At 50.7% G+C, this 23,770-nt stretch overlaps 1 protein-coding gene across 2 annotated transcripts in view; it reads left to right on the top strand.

The window, feature by feature from the left end:
• Positions 1 to 23,770, top strand: part of dock1 (dedicator of cytokinesis 1) — a 132,616-nt gene that overhangs the window by 91,048 nt on the left and 17,798 nt on the right. For both annotated transcript variants that reach the window (XM_048986657.1, XM_048986656.1), the window contains 11 exons: positions 10,390 to 10,468; positions 11,403 to 11,503; positions 13,615 to 13,673; positions 14,127 to 14,275; positions 15,327 to 15,412; positions 15,609 to 15,765; positions 17,016 to 17,056; positions 17,883 to 17,973; positions 19,563 to 19,682; positions 20,912 to 21,001; positions 21,411 to 21,515. In XM_048986657.1, coding sequence (XP_048842614.1) covers positions 10,390 to 10,468; positions 11,403 to 11,503; positions 13,615 to 13,673; positions 14,127 to 14,275; positions 15,327 to 15,412; positions 15,609 to 15,765; positions 17,016 to 17,056; positions 17,883 to 17,973; positions 19,563 to 19,682; positions 20,912 to 21,001; positions 21,411 to 21,515 — 1,078 coding nt within the window. The remainder of the gene's footprint in view (positions 1 to 10,389; positions 10,469 to 11,402; positions 11,504 to 13,614; positions 13,674 to 14,126; positions 14,276 to 15,326; positions 15,413 to 15,608; positions 15,766 to 17,015; positions 17,057 to 17,882; positions 17,974 to 19,562; positions 19,683 to 20,911; positions 21,002 to 21,410; positions 21,516 to 23,770) is intronic.

Raw genomic sequence — 23,770 nt, 5'->3', positions numbered from 1 at the left:
CGCGTGTGCATGCGTGCGTGAGCACACGTCTGCGTATTCGGCTGATTGACAGCCTAATAATCAGTGTATCTGTCTGCAGGAATGTGCTGCATCCTTCAATTACCACTCGCGGGTTTTCCACGGGACGCGCTTCCATTCCTGCTATAGGAATTATTTTGCATCATTTGCAGATCTTTCCTGAGTGTACTTCTGATGCATTTATAACCTGTTATTTATCGTTTGGATTTAAAAAAAATGAATTACTTTAATTGGATGCTTACTTGGATGAGCATCACAGCGGAGAGCTCCTTCTCTTTGGGGTGTTGGGTCGGGTCTGTGTTGGGCTGACGGTCTGTGCCTGGTCCTGCTTGCCTACCCATCACGCTTCACTTGGACCTGTCCCATTAACGTAATCTTTCAACGCCAGTTACAGCTTGATTTGTTTCCTTGAGACTGTAGTTAATGCAAACTGTTTAATAGTCCTGCAAATGGCTGCTATCCCTGCCCCCAGTGGCCTGTGGGGCTTTGATCTTTAGCTTCATGCCTGTAGCATTTGTGGTTTTAGCCACACATTCAAATTAGCATTTATTTATTTTTTTTTATTATTATTTTTTTTTTGCTTCTGACCGGAGAGACGAGTTTTTCGTTGCAGAGCAGTATAAGCATGTGTTTCGGGATGTTTATAGGTTGTCTCTTGTTTTTAAATGACACCCTCATGCTATTAGCAGTTAGTATTACCAACAAATTGCCGTCGACATCCTGGGGAACCGATTTGTGTTTTTGGACCGTGTCTAGGGGGGATAACAGGAGGGCGTCGACCCCCATGGAGCAGTACGGTATATCTCCGCATGCCGCTGAAGCTATTTGCACTCTCTTACCGCCATTTAAACGCTTACAGCATTCCGCTTGGGGCGCGTCATCGCCATAATTTTGACGAATGGGGTTTCCGGAGGAGAATTCCCAAAGCTCGTTAACTGCTGAACTCCCGTTGCCAGCCCCGTCTAACCACTCAACCCAAGCGCCCCCATGCCCATCTCATCGTGACTGACGTCTTAGCGCCCCCTAGTGATGGCTGGCAACTGCATTGTGTTTATTACGTTGTTGTTAAACGGTAAGAAGGCTCTGTTTGCAGTTAGTGCTCCCTTATCTGTGATCCATGTTTCTGTGATTTATGTCCCTTATTTGTGCTGTAACCCGATTGGTTCATTACAGAAGGATACCACTGACCACCCATTAGGAGAGACTCCCCCAGACATGTGGGTTGTTATTATTGTAAAACTCCCCTGGTGGCATTAACTACAGCCCGCCCCTGTGGCTGCTGACCGTAGAGGAGCCGTCCTCAGACTTCTCTGCGCTTTGCACCATCAACAGGATGTGAATCGGCTTGCGGCCGCAGCTCTGAGTGACATCACCGTCCTTCAGGACAAACCCGGGACCCGAGCCGCTCCTGACCAAAGGCTGCGCCGGAATTTACTCTGTGCCTGTGCACATGTAGACTCTAGCAGGCCGAGGCACCTTGGCCTCCGTCCCTTTTGAACTGAACATTCGGGTCAGCTTCATAAAACTGTCTGCCCCCCGCCCCCTTTTAAAGACGGCTACGACTTGGACATCATAGTCAGGGGATCCTGTGACCGTGTGGCATCTGGAAGTTATTTGAGATGGCTTCGCTTATGGAACACAAGCCGCAGTAACTCTTGCATTTTGCCCCTCTAGTCTTGTGCTGCCTCCCCACTTTTGTCGCCTCCTCACGTCATGCGACTTTCATCCTCTTCAAGCTATTGGCCGAACGCCATCCGTTCTTGGGGTCCATTTTGCCGCGTGAGTCATTTGCTGTCTGTGATATGTTTGTGTATCCCGATGGGATGCGGCTGCGTGGGAATGCAAGTGTGCCGTTAATCCCAGAGTGGGCTGAACGTCTAAGTAAATGGCTTGCATCATGTTCCTGTAATGCGGCTTAATGACCTCAGATGATGGTTTAGGGCCAGCAAGTAGTGTGTATACGGAGCTGGTAATGCTCTGCAGCCTGCGCCACCTGCACAGTCACCTATTATATGCAGCCCTCCCCCCACCTAACTAATTGGAGCCATGGGGATCCATGTTTTCTTCATAAGGGGTGGACAGGTTGCGTATTGATGCAAGCCGCATGCAGATGCAATGGCAGGGTGGACAGTGGCACAGAGGACTCAGAGAATTTTTCCGCAGATATTATGTATCTGTGTGGAGTTGGCATGTGGTTCCGTGGGTTTGGACACTGATTAGACGGTTGCCAGTTCATAATCCCTTGGTCAAGAGAGTGGATTCACCGTTTGGCCACTGAGCAAGGCCCTTAACCCCCCAGTCACTCCAGAGACTGACCTTCCATTTCTTAATTGTACATCACTTTGGATAAAGGCAACTTTTAAGTGAATGGGATATGTGTCAGAGGGAAAGCGGTAGGAGAGATAGGGGGTGAGGAGAGATTTGAGGGTGGTGGACCTGATGAACCATGCAGTGAGTTTTCGGAGCATGTGTCTGGTGATCTCACCAGCCCAAAGCATTCAGCAATCTGATTGGTTCATTTATCTATGTAAGTCACGCGTACCACGGAGCTTTGCCGCGGGTTATGCTGAGCAATTTGGATTCCTCTCATTCAGGCAGGTTGCCCTCTGACCTCGATGAGTACAGTTCTTCCCAGTTCAGCAATGTATGTTGTTTTTGCTTCGTGAGATACAAACCATTGATCTTGATCTTGATTAAATTCTTGATCTCTCCTATACAATCCCTGTTTAAAACACAGCCGTAATGTGTGACACACTTTACAGTGATTGGTGCTTTTATGATGCTTCCTGTTATATGAGTGTTTCACAGATTATTTCCTGCCTCCAACTGCAAGTAATTATTCTTCTTGAAAATGGCATCTTAACATTCGGATTCGATTGCTTCACTTTCCTGTTGGTCTGAGTGCAGTAGTTTACATCTGAGAAATGTTTCCAGTTCCTTTACCTGGGATTTAAACACCAGCAGTAAGGGGGAAGGTGACTATCATGTGACGAGTATGACTGGTTAAAGCCTGAATCAAGTGCGTCATGGTGGGAGCAATTAATCAGTAGTTTCTCTTGCTGGTGTCATTCTGAAAGTTCACGTCTGCCTTTAATTACCCTGTGTGAATGTGCCTTACATCCAAGGGATGTGATAGAGCTTCTTGGCAGCAAGTGCAGGTGCAGACTGTGAGAGGCCTGCCTCTATAAAAGCATGCAGGTACAAACTGCTGGGGACCTGCCTTTCTGAGAGCGTGTGGGTACAGACTGCAGGAGGCCTGCCTCACTGAGAGTGTGCGGGTACAGACTGCAGGAGGCCTGCCTCTATCAGAGGGTGCAAGTGCAGACCATAGGAGGTCTGCCTCTGAGAGTGTGCAGGTACAGTACGTGGGAGGCTTGTTTATCTGGAAGTGTGTGGGTACGGACTACAGGATGGCCTGCCTTTATCAGAGGGTGCGGGTACAGACCACGCAAAGCCTGCCTCTCTGAGTGTGCAGGTACTGACTGTGGCAGGGCCTGCCTCTATCAGAAGGTGCAGACCGCAGGACGCCTGCATCTCTGAAAGTGTGTGGATACAGACTTTAGGACAGCCTGCTTTTATTAGAGGGTGCAGGTATAGACCGCTGGAAGCCTGCCTCTCTGAGAATGTGCAGGTACTGACTGGCAGGGCCTGCCTCTCTCAGAAGGTGCAGACCGCTGGAAGCCTGCCTCTCTGAGAATGTGTGGGTACAGTTGCAGGAAACCTGCCTCCCTGAACATGCAGGTACAGACTGCGGGAGGGCCTGCCTCTATCAGAGGGATGCAGGTACAGACTGCGGGAGGGCCTGCCTCTATCAGAGGGATGCAGGTACAGACTGCGGGAGGGCCTGCCTCTATCAGAGGGATGCAGGTACAGACTGCGGGAGGGCCTGCCTCTATCAGAGGGATGCAGGTACAGACTGCGGGAGGGCCTGCCTCTATCAGAGGGATGCAGGTACAGACCGCAGAAAACCTGCCTCTCTGAGATCACGCAGTAAAGCCTGAAGCTCAGCTCAGCTCCCTCCCATTGGTATTTGCACGTTAGTACAGATGGTCTGTATTGTAATTTTTGCACAAAAAAGCTAAAGTGGCAACTCAATTACGCCTCTTTCTCTCCCTCCATCCATCAGAAGCTTAATTAAAGCTCACTGCGCGCATAAGAAAGCAGTCATTCTCCTCCGCTAAGCCGCTAAGCGTGTCACACGCTCCGGGAGTGAGGGCTCGTGAAAGCGAGCGTCTTACTAATGCTGCACGGAGGGGCCACAGGCGGGTCTGTTCAGCCTCGGCGCCGCGGGCAACGGCGCTCACCTGCGCTGATGCCACCGAGTGCGAGAGATTAATCCTGTTTATGGGTAATTAACGGGGGCGGTCAGTTTGATATGACTTACATCGAGATTAACGTGTTGGGGTAGTTAAGGTACGTGCTGCCGGGATTTAGATGGCTGGATTTTATCTTAATTAGCTGTCTTTCAAAGCGGTGCTTCTCAATCCTGTCCTTTGGGACCCCCAGTTTGGCTACGTTTTTGCTCCTTCGCAGCCCCCCCCCCCACACACCTGTACCAGGTATTCGCTGTTCCTGATTGGCGGGAAGCTGGGAAGGAGCATAAATGCAGACCGGCTAGTAGTCCTCACGGACTGGGATGAGAATCGCTGTTTTAAACTATAGCAGGCGGGTGCAGGAACAGCATCCAGTGGGATTTAACTGGTGCCCTTGTGCCTCATGTCCTGTTTCATCTTGTTTTCCCTCTGCTGTCTGTTTATTCTCCTGAGATCCTGCAGTTCTTTTTTTGTCCTCTATAGAGGACATTATTTTAGCTCATATCTCTCATAATGTACATGCTGTTTGGTTAAGTCCTGCTGCTCCTTAAAGTGGACGCTTAGGGCTTTAAGATGGTATCGCTTGCGGGGGTGTGACCCGGCCAACTTCCTCTCCCTGTCATATCAAAACTTTAATCAATATCATTTATTTTATTTTTTTTTGTTTTGCCCCTGGGTCTCTGCGGTAAAGCCTGCTTGTGTCCCAAAGTGTTTGCCGCTGTTTCTTCCCTCCTTTAATTCTGCCCCCGCCTGGCGATGTGGGCCGGCCCCTTGTCCATTACGACCCTGCTTGTCAGGTAGCCATTAAAGTGAAATGCGGCTCTAGCCCAATTACAAGGTGTTTAAAAAAAGAGAAGAGATCTTGCCTCATTGTCATCATTGTTTGGGTTCGGTTTCCGCTTCATTTCCCGGTTAAGTGGCTGACGGCAGCGGTGGTGACGTACGGCCAGGCTTGTTTGCATGAGCTTAATGGCCCGGCCTTTCTTTACTGTGATTTACCGCTGTCCCGTAACGAGCTGCCATGTGCCCCTGCTCGTGTGTGCTTGACGCTGAAGAGCCGGGACACTAACAGCAACCCGAGCAGCCCTGCTGTCGCGTGCCAACGATCAGCAACAGGCTGTGGTTCTGCATTATCAGATCTGCCGGAAAGACCCCGCCTTCTGGGAGGTGAGTCTGTCTGCCATTGAAAGTTGCCATTTAATGGCCTCAGTATTTAGAGTCCATCTTGTCTTCAAGTGAGTCTGAGTGACTTCGGGACAGATTTATGATTCAGGTGTGGATGCATCTTCTGCATTGATTCCTGGACTATCCACAGTTTTACTTTATAAATCAGAACTTCCATTCCCGGCCCAGGCGGTTAGGCTCCCCCTATGAGTCTGGTTCCTCCTAAAGTTTTTCTGCCCGCTGCCACCTGGCTTGATCTCAGGGGACTTTGGTCAGGGACAATGTAAAGCGCTTTGAGACAATGTAATATTGTGAAAATGCACTATATAAATAATTTGAATGGAATGTGGTGTGCAGGGAAAAAGCAGGACTACATGGCGCTTATTAACCACCTTCAGAGCCAGACTTCAAGCCTGAGGATCTGATGTGTTAGGGGCGGGATGGATGGTGGGGCAGTGCAGAATGGGGAGTCCTGTCCCAGTGAGGACGCCTCCCTCCCCAGGGCCATTATCGGCGGCGAGTCCAAGGGGGCGAGCGCCCGGGCGTTTTTAGAAACCTGCCGACTCTGATCAGCCATTCCCCTGGTGCCGCTCTGCTTCTGCAATCTGCCCATCTTCTCATTAAGATCCATCCGCTCCTTGCCTCTTGTCTTCTCCGGTGCCCCTGAAGCCTGTTTCTTATATCTCTGCCAGATCAATTGGTTTAAATGCCGTTCCACACAGCCCCCCCCATGCTCCCAACCAAGATGGGGGCTGCCTGACAGCTTCTGAGTCCCTCAGCATTGCAGAACCCTTTAAACAGTGGCTCCAAATCCTCCGGAGTGTTTCTCTGTGTATTGAAATGTTGCATGCATGAACTTCAATTGTACAAGATAACCGCAAATTTAAAAATAGGTCTTTCTGGCTGGTTGCGATGATCTTTGAATAACTACATTACGTTTAAAGACCCCCATCCTTTTGTTTAATGTCCCATGGCGTTCCTTTCTTCTTGTTACCGCCTTGTGCCCTCCGCCCCCCTCCCCCGCACCTCCCGAGAACTTCCCATCCTTCCCGTCTCGAGCAGCTCTGCTTGCTCCCTGCTGGCAAGGAGTATGGAAACTTGAAGCCTGTGAGTGAGTCTGTTTGAGCGGGAATTCTCTGCGAAACTCAAGCACTACCCAGGGAGGCTGTCGGAATGTCGCCGGCCTCCACTGCAGCCCTGCAAGAAAGCTTGCATGAGTCCGTGCATGGATGCAGAAAGCCTAATGGACCACGGCACTGGAGATGTAGAATACAAATTATAGCCTTCCAAGGGAACACATTTAAATCAGGCTTATCCCCCCCCCACCTTGATCTTGGTAAGAAGCTTTTCTGGGCTTGTATACCACTGCTTCGGACCCCCAGGTCCATCTGGGTGCCATCATGTGACCACAGACCCTGTAGACTTCGCGCTCAATCCAAACCCCCCCCCCCCCCCCCCCAAGTGGACCCTAAACCTTCCCTTAAAACACCCCCTCTTATCAAGTGTTTTGCCTCCGGCCCAATCTATTTGACTGACAGGCACCTGGGAAATCTGCAGATCCCTTTAATCGGATCAGCAGGTGATGCACCAAGAGGTGAGTGGCTGGTGGTCCGGTCCGGTCCGGTCTGGTCTGGTCCGCTCCTGTCCCGGGCGGAGAGGTGCTGGAATCCCCACCCCTAAAGACACCGTCATGGCGGTAGTCGGAGTTATGCAGCTTTGCCTTCCGGCTCATTTGTATTCACCGTAAGGTGCTCACGTGGGAGATGAGGGGGAATGTTCCGGAACGGTCCAATGGGAGAAAATTGCTTTGAAACACACGGGTCAGCAGTCAGGTCAAGGTCACAATTAAACATGCGTAGCTTGGTGCGAGGAGGGAAGCAGTTTCTGATGCAAATAGATAGAGCAGGAGCCGGGAATGCTGGCGACCAGCAGCGCGATCAGCACCTGTTATTGTTGTTCCATACTTGGGTCATTCCGCCGACTGGCCGCGCATGAGGAACAGGACGAAATATAGGATCCGTGCCGCTTTTCCGCTCAATCGCCGAAACTGATGTCGTGTCGCATCCAATCAGAATGAAAATTGTCTCATGATTTTCTTTGTTGTAAGGCTTTCAGCTGCAAAGATGAGTGTGATGTGGCAGAAAGAGACTGATGAACGTGTACATGCCCTGCCCGTACAGCAAGCCTCAAGTTATATTAGCACTACGAGACTGTAGACTATGAGTCTACTCATTTTTCCCATTATTAAAAAAAAAAATAAGGTATAAAAAGGTAAGTTGGTGTAGTACAATGTGTGCCAGTCGTGTTTTCACCTGAAAGTGTGTGGGATGTGTCATATAGAGCCGTGCAGTAGGTAACCAAAGGCGCGTCAGTCTCTCTTGTGGGGTTATCAATATTCTGTACTAAATCAGTATTAAATATTCATATAAATGTTACACGATTCCGGTGATTAATGTTGCAGGGAGTGTATCGTTCAGGGTAGGAGCCTCCCCAAGCTGATGGGAGGCGGTCTTCCCATAATCCACTGGAATAACACGGAAATAACGGATATCCCAGCCGCATTGCACCAGAAAAGCCCCCCACCCCCCTGCCATTAAAAGCATTAGCACTGAAGTATTGACCTCTAACCTCAAACACAGGTTGTTGCCTTACTCGCCCCATGAGAAGCCGGTTAATAATTCAGCTAGCATGACCCTTAGCGCAAACTCTCACGGAAGCGCGGAGTATGAAAAGTGTGCACGCAGCTATGAGGCGGCTGAAAAGTGACTGGAGGCCTCCTGCATGACGATTACCCAGAATGCCAAGGTGCCCATCACCTCAGTATGCTCCAAATACATTTCCATAATGGGGTTTTTATTAAAGAAATCGCGTCCTGCTTCAAACGCTATCTGAAGCTGCCTGTCCCTGGGTGCTTGGGTCTGCCTCGCCATCGTTTGATTAGCCTGCTCCGCTAATCGCGCTCTGCATATGGCTGTCGCTGGCATGCATCGACTCAGGAGCTGAGATGTCCACGCCCCTTCACCCTCCCACTTGATATACCTCGTCTTCACTCATCTTTTGTATTTTTTTTTTCCTTGCAGGCTTTCTTTTGATCGCCAAATCACTCATTACCACCATCTGTGTTTGCTGTATTTGGCCTGGCGGGTGGGGCAGGCGCTACACCATCTCTGCCCCCACCCCCGGCGAGGCAGGTTTTGTCTCTCAGAACAAAACTCACTGCGGGTGTTTCTTTGGCAGGAGGACTTTTTCCATCTGCTTTAATCTGCCAGGTATCTGCAGCGCCTTCAGAGCCAACATGTCTCACATCAATCCCCGTAGCCATCATGTCCGAAGGCTCCAGGGGCCCAGGGACACCCAGCCTGCTACAATGGGGCCATACACCCTAGTGGCAGGCTTGATGCCTGATGCGACTTAACGCAGGTCGCCTGTCACTGCATCGTCGAGACCCTATTAAACGATCACAGAACTGCTTTGGGCTGGAGCAGTCCTGTTAAATCTCCTCTCATTGCCGAAGTAAACCTTCTCGAGACCCTTGCTTGCTTGCATCTCAGCCCCTTCGGGGTCACCCCAGCCCGTCCCTGTTTACGATGTGCTGCCAGGCTGCATCCTGGCTGTAAGATGGGTAATGTCCCGTGGGAGCGTTTTAGAGGCATTAGCCGGCAGAGGGGGCCACGTGCCCCTGTCTGATTCCTAGGCGGGGCATTCGGGTGCCGTCGCTAAATCTGTGGGCTGAGCACAGCGCTTTCTTCCAGCATGTTTATTGTCGTGGTACTCAGGACCTTTCCAGAGGTTGTTCGTAAACGCCGTGATCTCAGTCAGTAAATACAACGCACCATTCTGCGCCTTGCTGTTTGCTTAACATGACTGCTGCATCCAGGTGTGCTCCCAGTGTCCCCCCCAATATGGGGCTTTCGGGCGATGTGTTATCACAAACTAATTAAGAAGGTACCTTTTGAACAGAGACATTACCCACGCATCTGATTATCTGTCCTGTATGCTTCCACAGGTGTGTATGAGTTAAGCCACGCTAAACATCACGAGAGAAAATCAATGCCTGGGTTTTGGCTCTCCACCATTAGGGCGTAAGCAGGCTTTGCCGGCGACAAATCAAAAAGCCTGCTCATCAGTGCACGCCCCACCCCCACTACCTGCTTAATCAGAGTCGTGGTCCAAACTCATTCATCACTTAGTTAATGCCTGCCCACTGTCAGAGCGGCAATTAAGTTTATTATCTGTGTCTTATTCGAAATCACTGCGTAGATGCCCTTTGCGCTAAAGCGGCTGTTTTAAGGAAGCCTGGGTCGACTGCAACACATTGTTTAGGAGTTAATTAAGTGTGTTCCACTTGGCGTGTAACGCTCTCTGGCCCCTGTGTTTAGGGAGGCGGTAAACGCAGTTAAGGTGAGGCTGTGGTTTCCTGCACCACTCGTGGACGCATCGAAGATGCTGATGTCAGGCGAGCGCCATGTGCCATCACTTGTTTTCTGTCAATACTTCAGTTCTTCTGTAGCTTAGGGTTGGACTTCTGGCAGGCCTTATTGATAGCGTTCACCTCCGCAGGCATTCTCGCATTCCGCTGCCCCCCTCCCAGCCTTTTTTGATCGCTGTTTGTTTAGTCTTCCTGTCTGTTGGAGTTTTTAATGTGATCTGCGGATGTCTTATGCGGTGGTGAATAAACATGATCGCACGTGGATTCATACCCTCCCCGGGCTTATTCTGGGGCCCCGGGTGAGCCTGGCAAACTTTAATTTCCGAAGTGAACCTCTGAAGCGAGCAGGAAACACTTTCGGTATCCTTGGATCAGCACATTAAGCGGGGAATGAGACTGAGATGGGTGTTCGTCTTTGTGCTGGATAACGGCTCACGACGCCACCCCCCCCCAACTGTCTTCCAGAGTCTTCTTGCGGGCCATCAATCAGTATGCGGCCGTCCTGAACAAGAGGTTCTTGGATCAGACCAGCTTTGAGCTCCAGGTAAGCTCCAGGTGTCCCCCTGCTCCCGTGCTTCCGTTAGAACGAGCGGCCTGGGTTTCTCACGGAGACATGATGCTTTGCGGTTTTAGTCATTAGATCAGTGGGAAGCTGTGAGAGACACATTTGTCTCACCTTCATATGGATCTGAACGTTCTTTCAGGTGGAAGCAGCCTGTAGAGCCTCGTGGCTCTTCTGGGTCTCTAGGGGAGTTTTCCTCCTTGTCTGCTGGTGGGTTGAAGCGATTGAGGCTTGGGATGGTGATACAGCATGTGGAGCGGCTGGTTTCTACACTGTAGTTACCCAGGATCCCTCGTCCTTTTCTGAGGGAAACACAGTATCACAAACTGGAACTCGCTTTTGGTGTCCCTGACAATGGGACACGTCACCAAGGAGTGCGGAATGGAGTTCCCGTTCCCAACAGTAAAACGTGACCTAAAGTTCAGCTGAAGCTTGAGGGATCATATTGAAGGAGCCAGTTTCCTGTTTGAGAACCGTAGAGAGGAATGTGAGGTTTAAATGCCTTGGGACCGATATTTTCCAACCCCAGTTCGTCCCCAGAGGGCGCTGTGGTGTCCCGAGGCCCCAACGTTTGAATGCCTGCTATAGTATGGATAAGGCCAAGCCTCAGCAGGAGAGGAGATACAGTACAGTACACAGTTTATGGTTTTATATGCCAGTTTTTGTTTTGCCCATTCATGCAGCTGGACAGTGTATCTAGTCCCTTGTTCCCAGCCACAGTAGAAGCAGGGTCCCTGTAGTCATTGTGATATTTGCTGCTTCCTCTTAATAGACCTGGGTGGTGTGTGTGCGTGCGCGAGAGACTGAGAGAAGCAGAGCTGGTGTGAAAGGCAATAGCAGGGCATTATGGGTAAGCGTGCCTGTCATTCCGAAGCCCCCCCTCTTCACCCTCCCCTTGCCTCCTGCCTCTCCTCAGCTCTGGAACAACTACTTCCACTTGGCTGTGGCCTTCCTCACCCAGGAGTCCCTGCAGCTGGAGAACTTCTCCAGCGCCAAGCGGGCCAAGATCTTCCACAAGTGAGTGTCGTCGCTGCCGCCTCCCGGCCTCCACGCTGGGCACTCGCTGCCGTTGCCTGTGCCAGTCCTGCTGCGGCGCTCGTGTCGTGTGTTAAGGTTACAGCTGTGTGTGAGGCTTTCTGCTCTGGGGGTACTGCTCCCCTTTGTTCGGTTTGGGGGGCTCCCATATCGGACACTCCAACCCGCACGACCCTGCCGGTCATGATATATGGGGGCCGATTGCGCCTCGCTGGCTGGCGGTCACATGCGATGTCGCATTCTGCAGCAGTGCCATGCGTCGGAACCAGACCAGCCTCCTTATTGACTCATCTGAAGCCTCTGCTTTCCAACCTACTTTGCCTTGTCGTGGTACAGTGCATCCGCTTCCCTCCGACGCCTGTCGCTAAGGACCCGTCACCATGTAATGCACCTCCCTTCGGCGGTCTAGGTCCCTCCCACCATGCACCCAACGTGGTTCTCCGCCACTCAGCTTGGCTTGCGGCACACACCCCTCCCGTCGCCCAGCTTCAAAGTGGCCGTCAAAACGGCGATTAAGATGTGCCGGGGTCACCTTCTGCCGGTTTATCCCCCCGTTATTAGCGTACAGCCTCAGGGCGGGGAGCTGTGACCCCCGTTCACGATAAACGCCACTTCTGTGAGCAGAAGCCCCCGGCCAGCTGCGAGGCTGCCTTTCCCTCCAGCACCGTTACACGCCTTACTGGCCGGAGCAGCGCACTCGCATGCTGCAGCTTAAGGTGAAATCCCCAGTACCGTCTAAGAGAAATCGTTTCTGTGCACAGAGGGGGTTTGTACCCCCCTCCCCCCCCCCCCCACCACTACGCTGTTGGACTTCTTTGTTCTGTGTGGAATTTTAATTTTTGTGATACTTCGGAGTTGCTAATTTTAATATTTGTTTTTGTGTAAGTAAACTTTGTTGGTGTGAGCATTATAATTATGTTCCCCCCCCCCCCCCAAAATGCACATAACTGCACATAACCTGAAAACCAGCCACATGCGGCTTTAGTTACCGAAGTTGCTGCATTATTTTTCCGCCTCTCCGCTTTTGCCAGGCCTCTGCCAGATCCTGCTGAGGGCCGGTGTGTGCGTGCAGGAAATGCGCAGAGGGGGCCGCACCCGGCCTTCAGCTGTCAGTCAAAAATTTGTCACCATCATGTCAGCCTTCTGCTATTTATATAAAGCACAAACCCGTCCTGGCCCACACGGTCCAGCCAGCACAAGGCATCAGTGCGGCTCTCGCATGCAGCAAGGCCCAGTGGCCATCTTGCGCATCGCAGCGCATTAAGACGCTTGTTATTGACACCTTTTACAGAAGAACCCCCCCCCCCACACACACACACACACACACCCAGCTCACTTATTGAAAGGGACACGACAGAGAGTAATTACGCTAAAATGAATAAGGCAAGGAGATAGCTTTTAATATTCCTGTCAAATCGTGTGCCATATTGGCTGAGAAGCATAATGGGGTCGTATCAATTCATTATTAATTCGATTGTTGTGAATGCACATGAGTCAGTGAATGCACAAAAGCACCTGTCTGTCCGCCATTATTATTATTATTATTATTATTATTATTATTCATGTTTCAGGGCCAGATTACTACAGAGTTAGCTTCCTCTCAGTGAAATTAAGTTTAATATGCTCCTCACGTTGTTAGTAACGGCTCTTTGCAAAGCAGCTGACCGGATCCCAGTGTTGTTCTGGGCACAGAAATTATCTGAGGCGTCAGGATGCAACTATGGCTCTCGATTGGGAGCAGGGGGTCAGGGGTCATTTATAAAAGTGAAGGTTGGGGGGGGTGTCATTTAAATTTACACATATCTTTCTTTTAATATTATTTTCTTTTTTTTTTTACTCTCCTCAACCGAGCATGGCGCAGCTAAAGTCCTTTGACTGGTATTGGGCTGTGTAGAGCGTAGGGGAGCCGACTGCAGACTGGGTGGGGGGTCTGCCCTGCTTTTCAGAGATTAGTGACCTGGGCTCCTGGAGGATTTTTAAGCCAGGCAGGGCTGATGGTGTGAGCCCATTCTCCCCCCCCCCCCCGGCATTTGACCAGCGCGCTCAGCACTCCGCGCTCTTTTATTCACTTACGTTATTCTTCCGTGTTTTAGGTACCAAGACATGAGAAGGCAGATCGGGTTTGAAATCCGAGACATGTGGTACAACCTGGGTAAGCCTGGTCTCCTCGTCCTCATCGATATCAGCTGTTAGGGTATCAGAAAATGTCCATCCACTACTCTTCTTTCTACTTTTTTTTTTTTTTTTAATCAGTCTTTCTCACGCGGGATTTGAGGCAATAAGCTAATTTATCCTCTCAATTAGTCAAAGCCCTAAAGCGTGTGTGCGTGTGTGTGTGTGTGTGTGTGTGTGTGTGTGTGTGTGTGTGTGTGTGTGTGTATATAAAAAACCATATTTGTACCTGCAGCAAAGGAAAAACACCCATCCCCAGTAAATGACAGAAGAAAAGACAAACGTGTCAGAGAGAGGGGGGCTAAGGTCATGCATTACACAGGGGGGGCTGGGCCGCCGTTTTGTCAGCAGCTTCACCTGTGTTGGCAGGGTGGGGGGGGCCTCCCTCTAGCTGCATGACCCATCTCATGGTCGTGGGTTTGCTCTCATCCAGGTCCCCACAAGATCAAGTTCATCCCGGAGATGGTGGGGCCCATACTGGAGATGACACTGGTGCCGGAGATGGAGCTGCGCAAGGCCACCATTCCCATCTTCTTCGACATGATGCAGTGCGAGTTCCTCCTCACCCGCACTTTTCAGCGGGTTGGTGTCGCCGGTACCTTCGTGCCCTTAGCGTCCTGGGGCCCCGAGCCAGCCGGTTAAGAAGGAACTGCTGGCGCTGCAGTTTGTTTGGGTCACGTCCCCTGAAATGAAATCAGTCCGATGCCTTGCGGTTGGAGGTTGTGCTGCACGCTCTCTGCAGTGTTCTTCAGGGAAGCTAAATCCGCATGATATTGGCAGTTGGCTCTGCTCTGTGCCTATTTCCCCCGTTAAGCTGCCTGCATGCGAGATGCTGTCTGATTGGTCAAAGCCCTTCTGTTGTTAAAGTGCATTCCAGGCCATTAATGCTCTTTGTGGCATCTAGTAAAATTAATTCCACCCTGCCGCCTTTACCGCACGGATCCCGTAGTCGGCGAGGCCCCGCACGGTTAATTTTGAGCGCGGGCCCGGCCCATGGGACCCGTCCGTCTTCCTCTCAAAGGCAGGATTCCGGATCTCGGCATTCCGGAGCCAGCAGGAAAGAATCTTTGTTGTGAGATTGCACTGTATCCCTGAGGCAGCCTTAGTGGGTTTCCCTGCAGTCGGATGTGGTTGGTTTTACATTGTATTGACCTCCTTTCTGTTACAGACTACTCTGTCACCTCCCCCACCCCCCCACCATGTAAAATCCACAGCTTGCCAGATACGGCACGATGCACCAACATAGTGGGTGGGGCGTCTTGGGGGGCATGAAATGCTTTATTTTATCCAGCTTACCACTACTGCCCTTTCACAAATGTGCTTAATTGGCTCATTAAGCAGAGGAGGGACCACAGCCCCATCACCTTGGCAAAGGAGGGGAATCACAGCTGGCTGTTGCCTAGCGCCCTGCCCACCTCGCTAATTCACTGACCCAGTGGGTAACCATAACTGGAAATTAATAGATTAGCCAGAGCTAGTGGTCGTGGCACCTTAAAATGAAGCGGAGCCGATCCCATCCCCGTCAACCTAAACGCAACGCTGCCCCAGAGACACGGACGCCGGGTAGCTGCACTGCTAATGAAATGGATAACGAGCCCGGCCGATTATTTGCACTCGCTCCTCCTAATTGCAGTTCGAGAACGAGATCATCACCAAGCTGGATCACGAGGTGGAGGGCGGCCGCGGTGACGAGCAGTACAAGGTCCTCTTCCAGAAGATGTGAGTGTCACTTAATGGCTGAGATGCGAACGGGCGCTGGCGTGCCGCATCATTATAGTTGCGCCATGGTGCCCCTTGGAATAATTAGTGTAGTAATGAGCTACAGGGGTGTACCTGACCCCCCCCCACAAGCCCGGTAAACAGAGCTCCTGCATCATGTGTGATTTGTGTTGACGTGGCATGCCATTTTCCCCAGCCTTCAGGAACACTGTCGCAAGCACAAGTACCTGGCAAAGAACGGGGAGACCTTCGTCACGCTGGTGGTGAGGCTGCTGGAACGCCTGCTGGACTACAGGACCATCATGCATGACGAGAACAAGGAGAATCGCATGAGCTGCACCGTCAACGTGCTGGTGAGGGCGCCGAGACCAGAGGCCATCGGCAGCCGCGCACACCTCGGCCGACTCCTCTGCGTCTGCTCGACCGCCCGGATGAGCACTCGGCTCTGTCGTGCGTGACGCTCTGTGCTCCTGCCCGAGGTCTTCAGTTGTTTAAGCGCCGTCAGATCTGAAAATCGAAACAGTCTGTTTTCTCTTGGAATTTGGTTCCATCATGAGTATGTGGGCAGTGAAGCGTTTGGCAAGATTCAGTTGGTTTACATTGTTTACCATAGTTTACTATCTTGTTTTACCCTCCTTCTGGTCAGCTTTCTTACATTTTGCTTTTGTATATTATGCATTAACTCTTTAATACTAAAAGGTGTGTAAAATTCCACATATTCGCCTCCTGGATTCCAAACTGGTATCCGTACCATTACAGGTGCATTGGTACCCGTTGTAGCCGCTTTATAACGGGGAGGGGACTAAGACTCTTGTTCCTCTCAACTTGGTCCTCAGACGCTTAGACAGTCCACATTTTTGCTGCCTCCCAGCGCCCAGCACATGTGAAACCTAACCAATATGAATGAACCCAACAGCTTAGGGCTCTGACTACATGGTAGAGATGTACAGGCAGCTGGGAGGGAGCAAAAACGTGGACTGGCTCGGGCTTCCTGAGGACCGGGCTGAGAACCACTGCTGTATAGCTCAGTGTGTGAGCAGAGCTGACGGCAGCCTCCGTCTCCCCCTCCGTCCCCCGCTACCCTCTGGGCTGTCTTGTCAGCCGTGCCCCTTCCCGATTTGTTCGTCCTTACTCTGGACATTCCCCATTGTTCCTGGGCAACATTCATTTTCTGTTCCTCACAGTAAGCGCCGTGCAACAAGGTAATCAGATCTGTAAGAGGTCCATCTCGCCGGCCGTCGACATTGATTCTCTTTTGTGGAGGCTGTTCCCCGGAGCGAGCTTTTGGACTCACATCTGTGTTTAATGGCCCCCTTTTTCCCGTACTGCAGTATAACTGATTCGGGGAAATGCCCAGAAAGGTGGAGTTCTGCTGGTGTGCCGTTCGGGGCATTACGATCAGTATAAAAGACGTGGGGGGGGGAGGCTGTGAGGTTTTAAGTAGATTTTTGGTCAGTAACCAGAGGTTTGGATTAATTCTGTTATGTTGCTGTTTTGCTGTTCTACTCTATTATGTGCCCATACAAAAATCCAATAGAGATTTAAACAATAATCACGTTAAAATACTTGGTATGTGTGGTGATGCATTTTGTTCTTTCTCCAGAACTTCTACAAAGAGATTGAAAGGGAGGAGATGTACATAAGGTATGAAAACTTCCCAATCTCTTCATCATTAACGATCATTAATTTCCTTTTGGACGGCTGTGCTGTGTGCGGCCACTGGGTGGTGCCCTCTTTAGTTTGCACGGGCCCCTGTCAATCTGCCCGTGTCCATGTGTTTGATCAGTACATGGTCGGTGCTAGTCTGTAGTCAGCCAGGTGAATCGAGAGGCTGGATTTCACACTCAGCTGTGATTGGCTGCCTCTGCTCAGAGAGAGGATTGCTCTGTCGACATGGAAATTACCCATCACTGTTGCCGACTGGCCAGTTATTCAGCATGACCCAGATGCTTTAATTGGACTGCTAAAAAATTTTTTCCCAATCCGATCTTTGGGGACCCACACAGTTCATGTTTTTGCTACCTCCCAGATCAGTCCCCAGTGTGACTGTCTCGCAAGGAGTTGAGAGGGAGCAAAAATGTGGATCGTTTGCAGGTCCCTCAGGACTGGATTGGGAACCACTGGATTAAAGGAATCTGGGCTGATGTCTCTCTATCCTCCACTATTTCTGGTGCAGTTCATACTTTGTTTTAGTCTCTCCTGGATTTTTGTGATTGATCTTAGTAAATATAGGTGACCGTTGTAGAGCAATCGCCTGCAAGCTTAAATGTGATATCAGAGGGACCCTCTAAGGAGTGAACTGACACCATGTTGCACCCCAAGACATACTCGGTGTTAGTCTTGCTTCTCATACCTCTAGCTGTGGGGCGGAGTTATTAAAAACAGCCGGTAACTGTGCATGGCCACTGTAGATATTTCTCTGGCATTCCAGGCGAATCTCGGCTCCTTCATTTTTCTTTCTCGCTCTCAGGTACTTGTACAAACTGTGTGACCTCCACAGAGAGTGTGACAACTACACGGAGGCCGCCTACACGCTGCTTCTGCACGCCAAGCTCCTAAAGGTCAGCCCTCGCCGGGTCCTCGTGGGGTCCTCGCCGGGCCGTCCCCGGCACTGCCCGCGCTCCGCTCTCGCTGATCCCATCCTCTTCCTTGACCAATGCACGTCCCTTCAGCGTCACTGCAACCTCTGCTGTTCGCAGTGTGTATTTGCGCGGTGCAATTATACATCCAGATGTGCGTGGGCCGTTCCAGCTGTGGCGTCCCCCTTGTCATTCCCGATGGGAGTTTTCAGGGGGAGGGGGTGCTGCTTTGCACAGCCCCATCACCTGCCGAGACATGCTCATGGAGATGTGGGACACCGCCACATCGTAAACAACGAGAGCAAGTTATACAAAAAAAAACTTAATTATGAAGGGGGTTTGAAATATGAGAGAGAAAGAACTGATGAGAATTAACTTTCTCTGATGTCTTTGGGGGAAGACTGCTATAAAAAGGTCCCTCCTGGATCTCGAAACACCCACAGTCTCTGCGTCCGTCTCCACCGCCTCCCCTCTGGAGCAGGAAGCTGGGAGGGGGGCAGGCTGGGCCTGACTCGCTGCCTCCCTGCCGGAGCCCACTGTCCTGCAGCGAGCACTTCGGAGCGTAAGCATGGCCTATTTTTAGCTCCGGTCCACGGTGGCGCCGGGATTCCTTGATGGAAACGGCTCTCCTCTCCCAGGGAGACGTGCGGCCTCATTATACTGTAAAATTAGATCAGTTTGGGAATGAACCCGGGGTGTGATCTTCCCGTTACGAGCCGGCTTCACGGAGTCCCGCCAAGGCCGCTCCCCACAGCGGGATTTACTTAAGCGGCCCGTCGGAAGTGTTACGTGACGGATACTGCAGAAATACTGTTTGTCACTTTAATCTCCCTCCTTCTAATATTGTTTTCCCGAGTGTTATTGATGACTTTATCCTGCGTGGGAAAATAAATGAAAAACGGCAGAGCAAAGCCCTGCATGCGTCTCTGGTGGTTCCGATCACGCGTCACATGCGTGTCCTGTGCTTGTTTTAAACTCTGCTCCCCCACACCGCTCGCTGTCAGTCTCCGCTCATTTTCGGAGGTGCCTTTCTCGCGCCACCCTAATTACCGGCTCATTTCTGCACGTCCGTGTCTTTTATAGCGTTTCATAGCTCCCACAAAAGATGGAAATGTTAATTATGTGCGCTGGGAAATGAGCTTGCATTGATTTCGTTCCTTTAGTGGGCTGTTGCATGTACCGATCGCCTTGAGTACAGATATATGTCCTCTGGGTGGGCTGGGGCTCAGGGCACAGAGGCGCTCAGCAGAAGGAGACCTTGTAATCCCCCCTTTAGCGTCGCATGGCACCGCACCTCCTGCTGAGATGTTTACCAGGTTCAGAAGAATGCCTGTGAAGCCCCCAGAGTTGCGGGGCAAATTGACACCCCCTGTCCACCCGAGGACACCAAAGCACCCCCCACGGTCTCCTCACCTCTTCCTGGACATTTGCCATTGATAGATAGTGCTTGACCGCATGTTCACATGACCTTACAATCACGTGATTAGTACATGCGGTTTCCCCCGTGCGAGGGGGCGTGGCCGGGCCGCCTTCCCATTGGTTCATCGCCGGCCTCCTTGGTGTGTCACTAGTGGTCCGAGGAGCCGTGTGCCGCCCATTTGACGCAGAGGGATGGCTATCAGGCGGCTACGCAGGGACAGCTGAAGGAGCAGCTCTACCAAGAGATCATCAGCTACTTCGACAAGGGCAAGGTGAGTGCAGTCGGTGGGGGCCCTGGTGGTGTTGGGGCCACTGGGTGAGGGCTGGGGAGGGTTGAGGCCCGCAAGTAGGGGAATATGGCCTTTATTGACGAAGTTCATCATCCAAAATCAGAACGTGCGCATAGCCCGTGCAGCTCGTTGTAATCCCCCCCGCCTGAGTCACATGGTAAACGGGGGGGCCGGGGAATGTGAATGGCTCTTTAATGCGACCCCCCCGCCCTCTGTGATCCTTTCCGAGAGCCTCTCTTTGCTGCATCTGAGACACACTCTCCCCACCTTCTGCACAGCGCGTGGCTCCTTGACGTCGTGCTCCTGATTCACAGGCGGTTGCGGGAGGCGGGGGGGCTTGCGGAGTGCAGAGATGTCTCCATCTACAAAGAGATTTCCCATCCGTTGGGGGGCTCAGTACTCTCCAGGATTCCCCATGGGGGCTGTCATCTCATAGCCAGCCGGGGGCCACTCTGGGAGCTGAGGACAGAGTGGGGGTACCACCAGAGTAGGCCCCCACGCCGCTGGCAGCTTTTCTGAGAACAGCGCGTCGCAGACACTGGCAGAGAGACTCCACTGCCATACAGATGGGAGGTCATGTTACTCCATCTTAGATAATTTTCCCTTAAACCCCCCCCCCCCCACCCCCTTCCAAATTGGCCCTCTATAGAACCTCGGATCAAGGGCTGTTCCTGTTTTCCTCCACCTTCTCACGTCATGCGATCTCTTATAACCTTGTTATTAATAAGTGTGATTTTGAAGACCATCTTGCAGGAATAGTTGTAACTGATGCACCCAGGTGCCTCGGAGTGACGACAGTGTATTAAGGTAAATTAAATTCAGGTCTGGAGTTCGCCGCTCCGATGGGGGGGTTTTTCCCCCACACGACGCTGGGAAACAGATGTGATTCCCAAAAAAAAATCCGATAAACAAATGCAGGCCAAACATTGACATTCGCTCCCGTCTTAGGCGGCACCTTCGTTCCCGTGAAGAGCCTCGAGAATCTGTGAGAATACATTAGCACGCGCCGATCCGGAGAGCATCTGCTCTCCGCCATCAGCATTTTAACATCTTTTATTTATTTTCGCTTTAGTGCGGAATAAGCGAATGTTTTTTTTTTTTTTTCCCCCTGTCTGCATTTCTTTGTCGCACACAAAGTGGCTTTTGGCTGAGAACACGCTGTCTTTCGGAAATTTAACACCGAGGTTCGCGCTGTCCTTTCCGCCAAGCAGATGTGGGAGGAGGCCATCATCCTGGGGAAAGAGCTGGCCGAGCAGTACGAGAACGAGATGTTCGACTTCGAGCAGCTCAGCGCCTTGCTGGTGAGTGATGGCTCCCTAGACAGCCGGGGCTCCGTTCGTAGTTTCCGGAGCCCCCACTCAAGAATTAATTTTGGGGGGCCCCCTTTCCCCCCTCAGATGTTTCAAAAGCTAAATAAATAGCTAGTGGATAGAATCATAAAATTGTAGTTAGAGAATTTGATTCCTAAATAAGGAATATTTAGTGTAATATATGTTATTGGTTGTAGTGACTGCTTGTGGCCAACAGGGGGCACAAATGCATGCTTTGAGTGATGGTAAACGCGGCCACTGCTACTTATGAGTCTCTTATGAGGTTCCACTTGGCTGTTGCACCGCTGTCTCACTCTGGAGGTAAATGTGGCGGCGCAACGTGCCACTTCAGCTTCCGGATGTGCCTGCTCACCCCAGGCCCGTGCCCCTGTTCCCACAGCGCAAGCAGGCCCAGTTTTACGAGAACATTGTCAAGGTGATCAGACCCAAGCCAGACTACTTCGCCGTCGGCTACTACGGCCAGGGATTCCCCTCCTTCCTCAGGGTAAGACGGGGCCTCGCTGGCCTGGAATTAAAACGTATGTAATAGGATGTCATTAAAGATGGGCGTTTAACATCAGACACAGCACTGCAAGTCATCAGAAAATAGCTCTATAATTACATTTGCTTATTTGCTTATATGTTATATATATATATACATACATACATATATATACACACACACACACACATATACACACACACACACACGGGGATGACGGGCCGTCGGTTGTTTGTGTGGCTGTTGGTGTCTTGGTACTATTGAAAACCACAAAAACAAATTATGTAAAAACCCATAAATGAGGAAATGTGCCGCCCACTCATAGCATGACTGTTTTTAATGGTGCCTTTATTTGCCAGCGGGGGCTAATTCGGGGTCAGCACCCACGCACAGAGCTCTCGCATGTGGCGGACATGCATTAGGGCACTGGCTGGGGAGATTTCAGGGCAGAAGGCGTCAGCTGTTCAGGTGAAAATTTGTTTACTGCAGCTAGCCCAGGATGCACAGCAGGACGGGTGTGGTGGCGTTCATCTTCATTCCTTCTGTCCTCGTCAGACTTGTTTAAATATTATACATTAATAACACGTAATGCCCCAAAGAGGAGGAGCTCGACTCCTCATCTCAAGGGGCTTTCCTGAATGAGACTGAGGACTCCTGATATTCTTTTATGCACTTGATACTTAATTTTATTTAAATTAATCTGTAAAATTAATTAGGGGACGTACTTCTCCTTTGGAGAGCAAACCTACTCCCCAACCCCCCCTAATGGAATGGAGTGTCCAGTGTGATGGCCCGGGTGCAGTGTGAGGGCCCGGGTGCAGTGTGAGGGCTGGGGTCAGTGCCACGTTGGAGTCCCTGTGTGGTTTGTAGGGTGAAAATGGGGACCAGAAGCCTGTCACTGCTCCTCTAAGCCATGCAGTCATGCATATGCAGTTAATGTTCTAATTCCACGCTCTGAATGCAACACTAAACATTAGTCATCGTCAGAAATGGACCGACCTACTGTGGCTCGTTCGGTCTTTAAATGTGTTGCATTATTTTGAGAGATATACTGTATGTTATGACATAAGTATCAGCTCTGAGAGAAATCGCTGTAGCTCTCTGATTTATAAGCTCTGGGTTTTCAGATTAATTGGCACTGTGGCACATAGCTGGTGTTATCCTAAGGAAATAATAGATTATGTGAATAAATCCTTAACACAGCTTGAAAAACTTTCTTTGTTCCCCCTGTTCAAACTGATTCGCAGAGAAAGTGCCTTTTTCAGCTCCGAACAACTACTTACTCGTATTTTCCCAAATCTGTCCGCATATATTATGGCAGCAAAGTGTCTCTTTCCTGCTATAGACGCCCCAGTTTCCAGGGCTCCCTGATTTGATATGCTTCTGCCAGTGTGTCTGTGCAGCTGTAGCTGCCTAAATGTGGACAGTAATCCAGGATTAGTGCTGTACTGGCAGGTATTACGGTTCAGCGTGAAAAGCGAGTGAAATCCATCAGTGCGAAGCCAGTGTCATGCATGTGACTAATAATTCCTCATGAACACGGACTCAACAAACACCGTGCCACCAAAATACAACCCCTCTGCAGCCTGACTGTCACTGAACACAGTGACGCAAATATAAGGAGTCTTCAAATCCTGGAAGGGGAACTTCTGTTGAACCTTTGATGGAAACTTGCTGCGAAATCCCAGGTAAATCGCCTGAGGTGACAGTACCTGTAGATGCTTTTTCCGAGCCGTGATTTTATTCCACACGTAGCAGCGCAAGTTATGCAGTCTGAGAGATGTTGTGAAATTACATCCCATAAAATTTGCCTCGGAAACTTTAAATAACATTAAGATCCCTAATGTGATTCGTAACAACAGACGCATGGCTCTCACACTGTAAGTTCAGTCTATTACTGTGAAAGCAGACTGTACGAATGCAGCGGTTCTCATATTTAATCTGTGAACCAGAGTTAATTGTTTAAAGCGTAGTCATAAATTCAGGGCCGGGCACTTTGGAGAGCGTGGTCCTTTAAGGTGACAGTTAACTGAATGGATGGAGCAATAACTGCAAATATTCCCATATAGCTGTGATGCATATTAATTGTAGCCTTATCCGTGTGACTCGACTAGCCAGTTTTGCGAGGGCCTGCGTTCGGGGGCCAGAGTGGGGAAGTAGCCAGTTACTCGGTGTCGTACACGTTTCAGGTGATGATGGTAAATGCTAAATGCCCCCAGCTGCCATCTGGGTATTCAGATGTGCTCATTTTATTTCCA

Source organism: Brienomyrus brachyistius, chromosome 20 (genome assembly GCF_023856365.1).
Source record: "Brienomyrus brachyistius isolate T26 chromosome 20, BBRACH_0.4, whole genome shotgun sequence".
NCBI classification, from domain to species: domain Eukaryota; kingdom Metazoa; phylum Chordata; class Actinopteri; order Osteoglossiformes; family Mormyridae; genus Brienomyrus; species Brienomyrus brachyistius.
The sequence above is the reverse complement of the archived record's forward strand: the minus strand, read 5'-3'. Positions and strand labels throughout refer to the sequence as shown.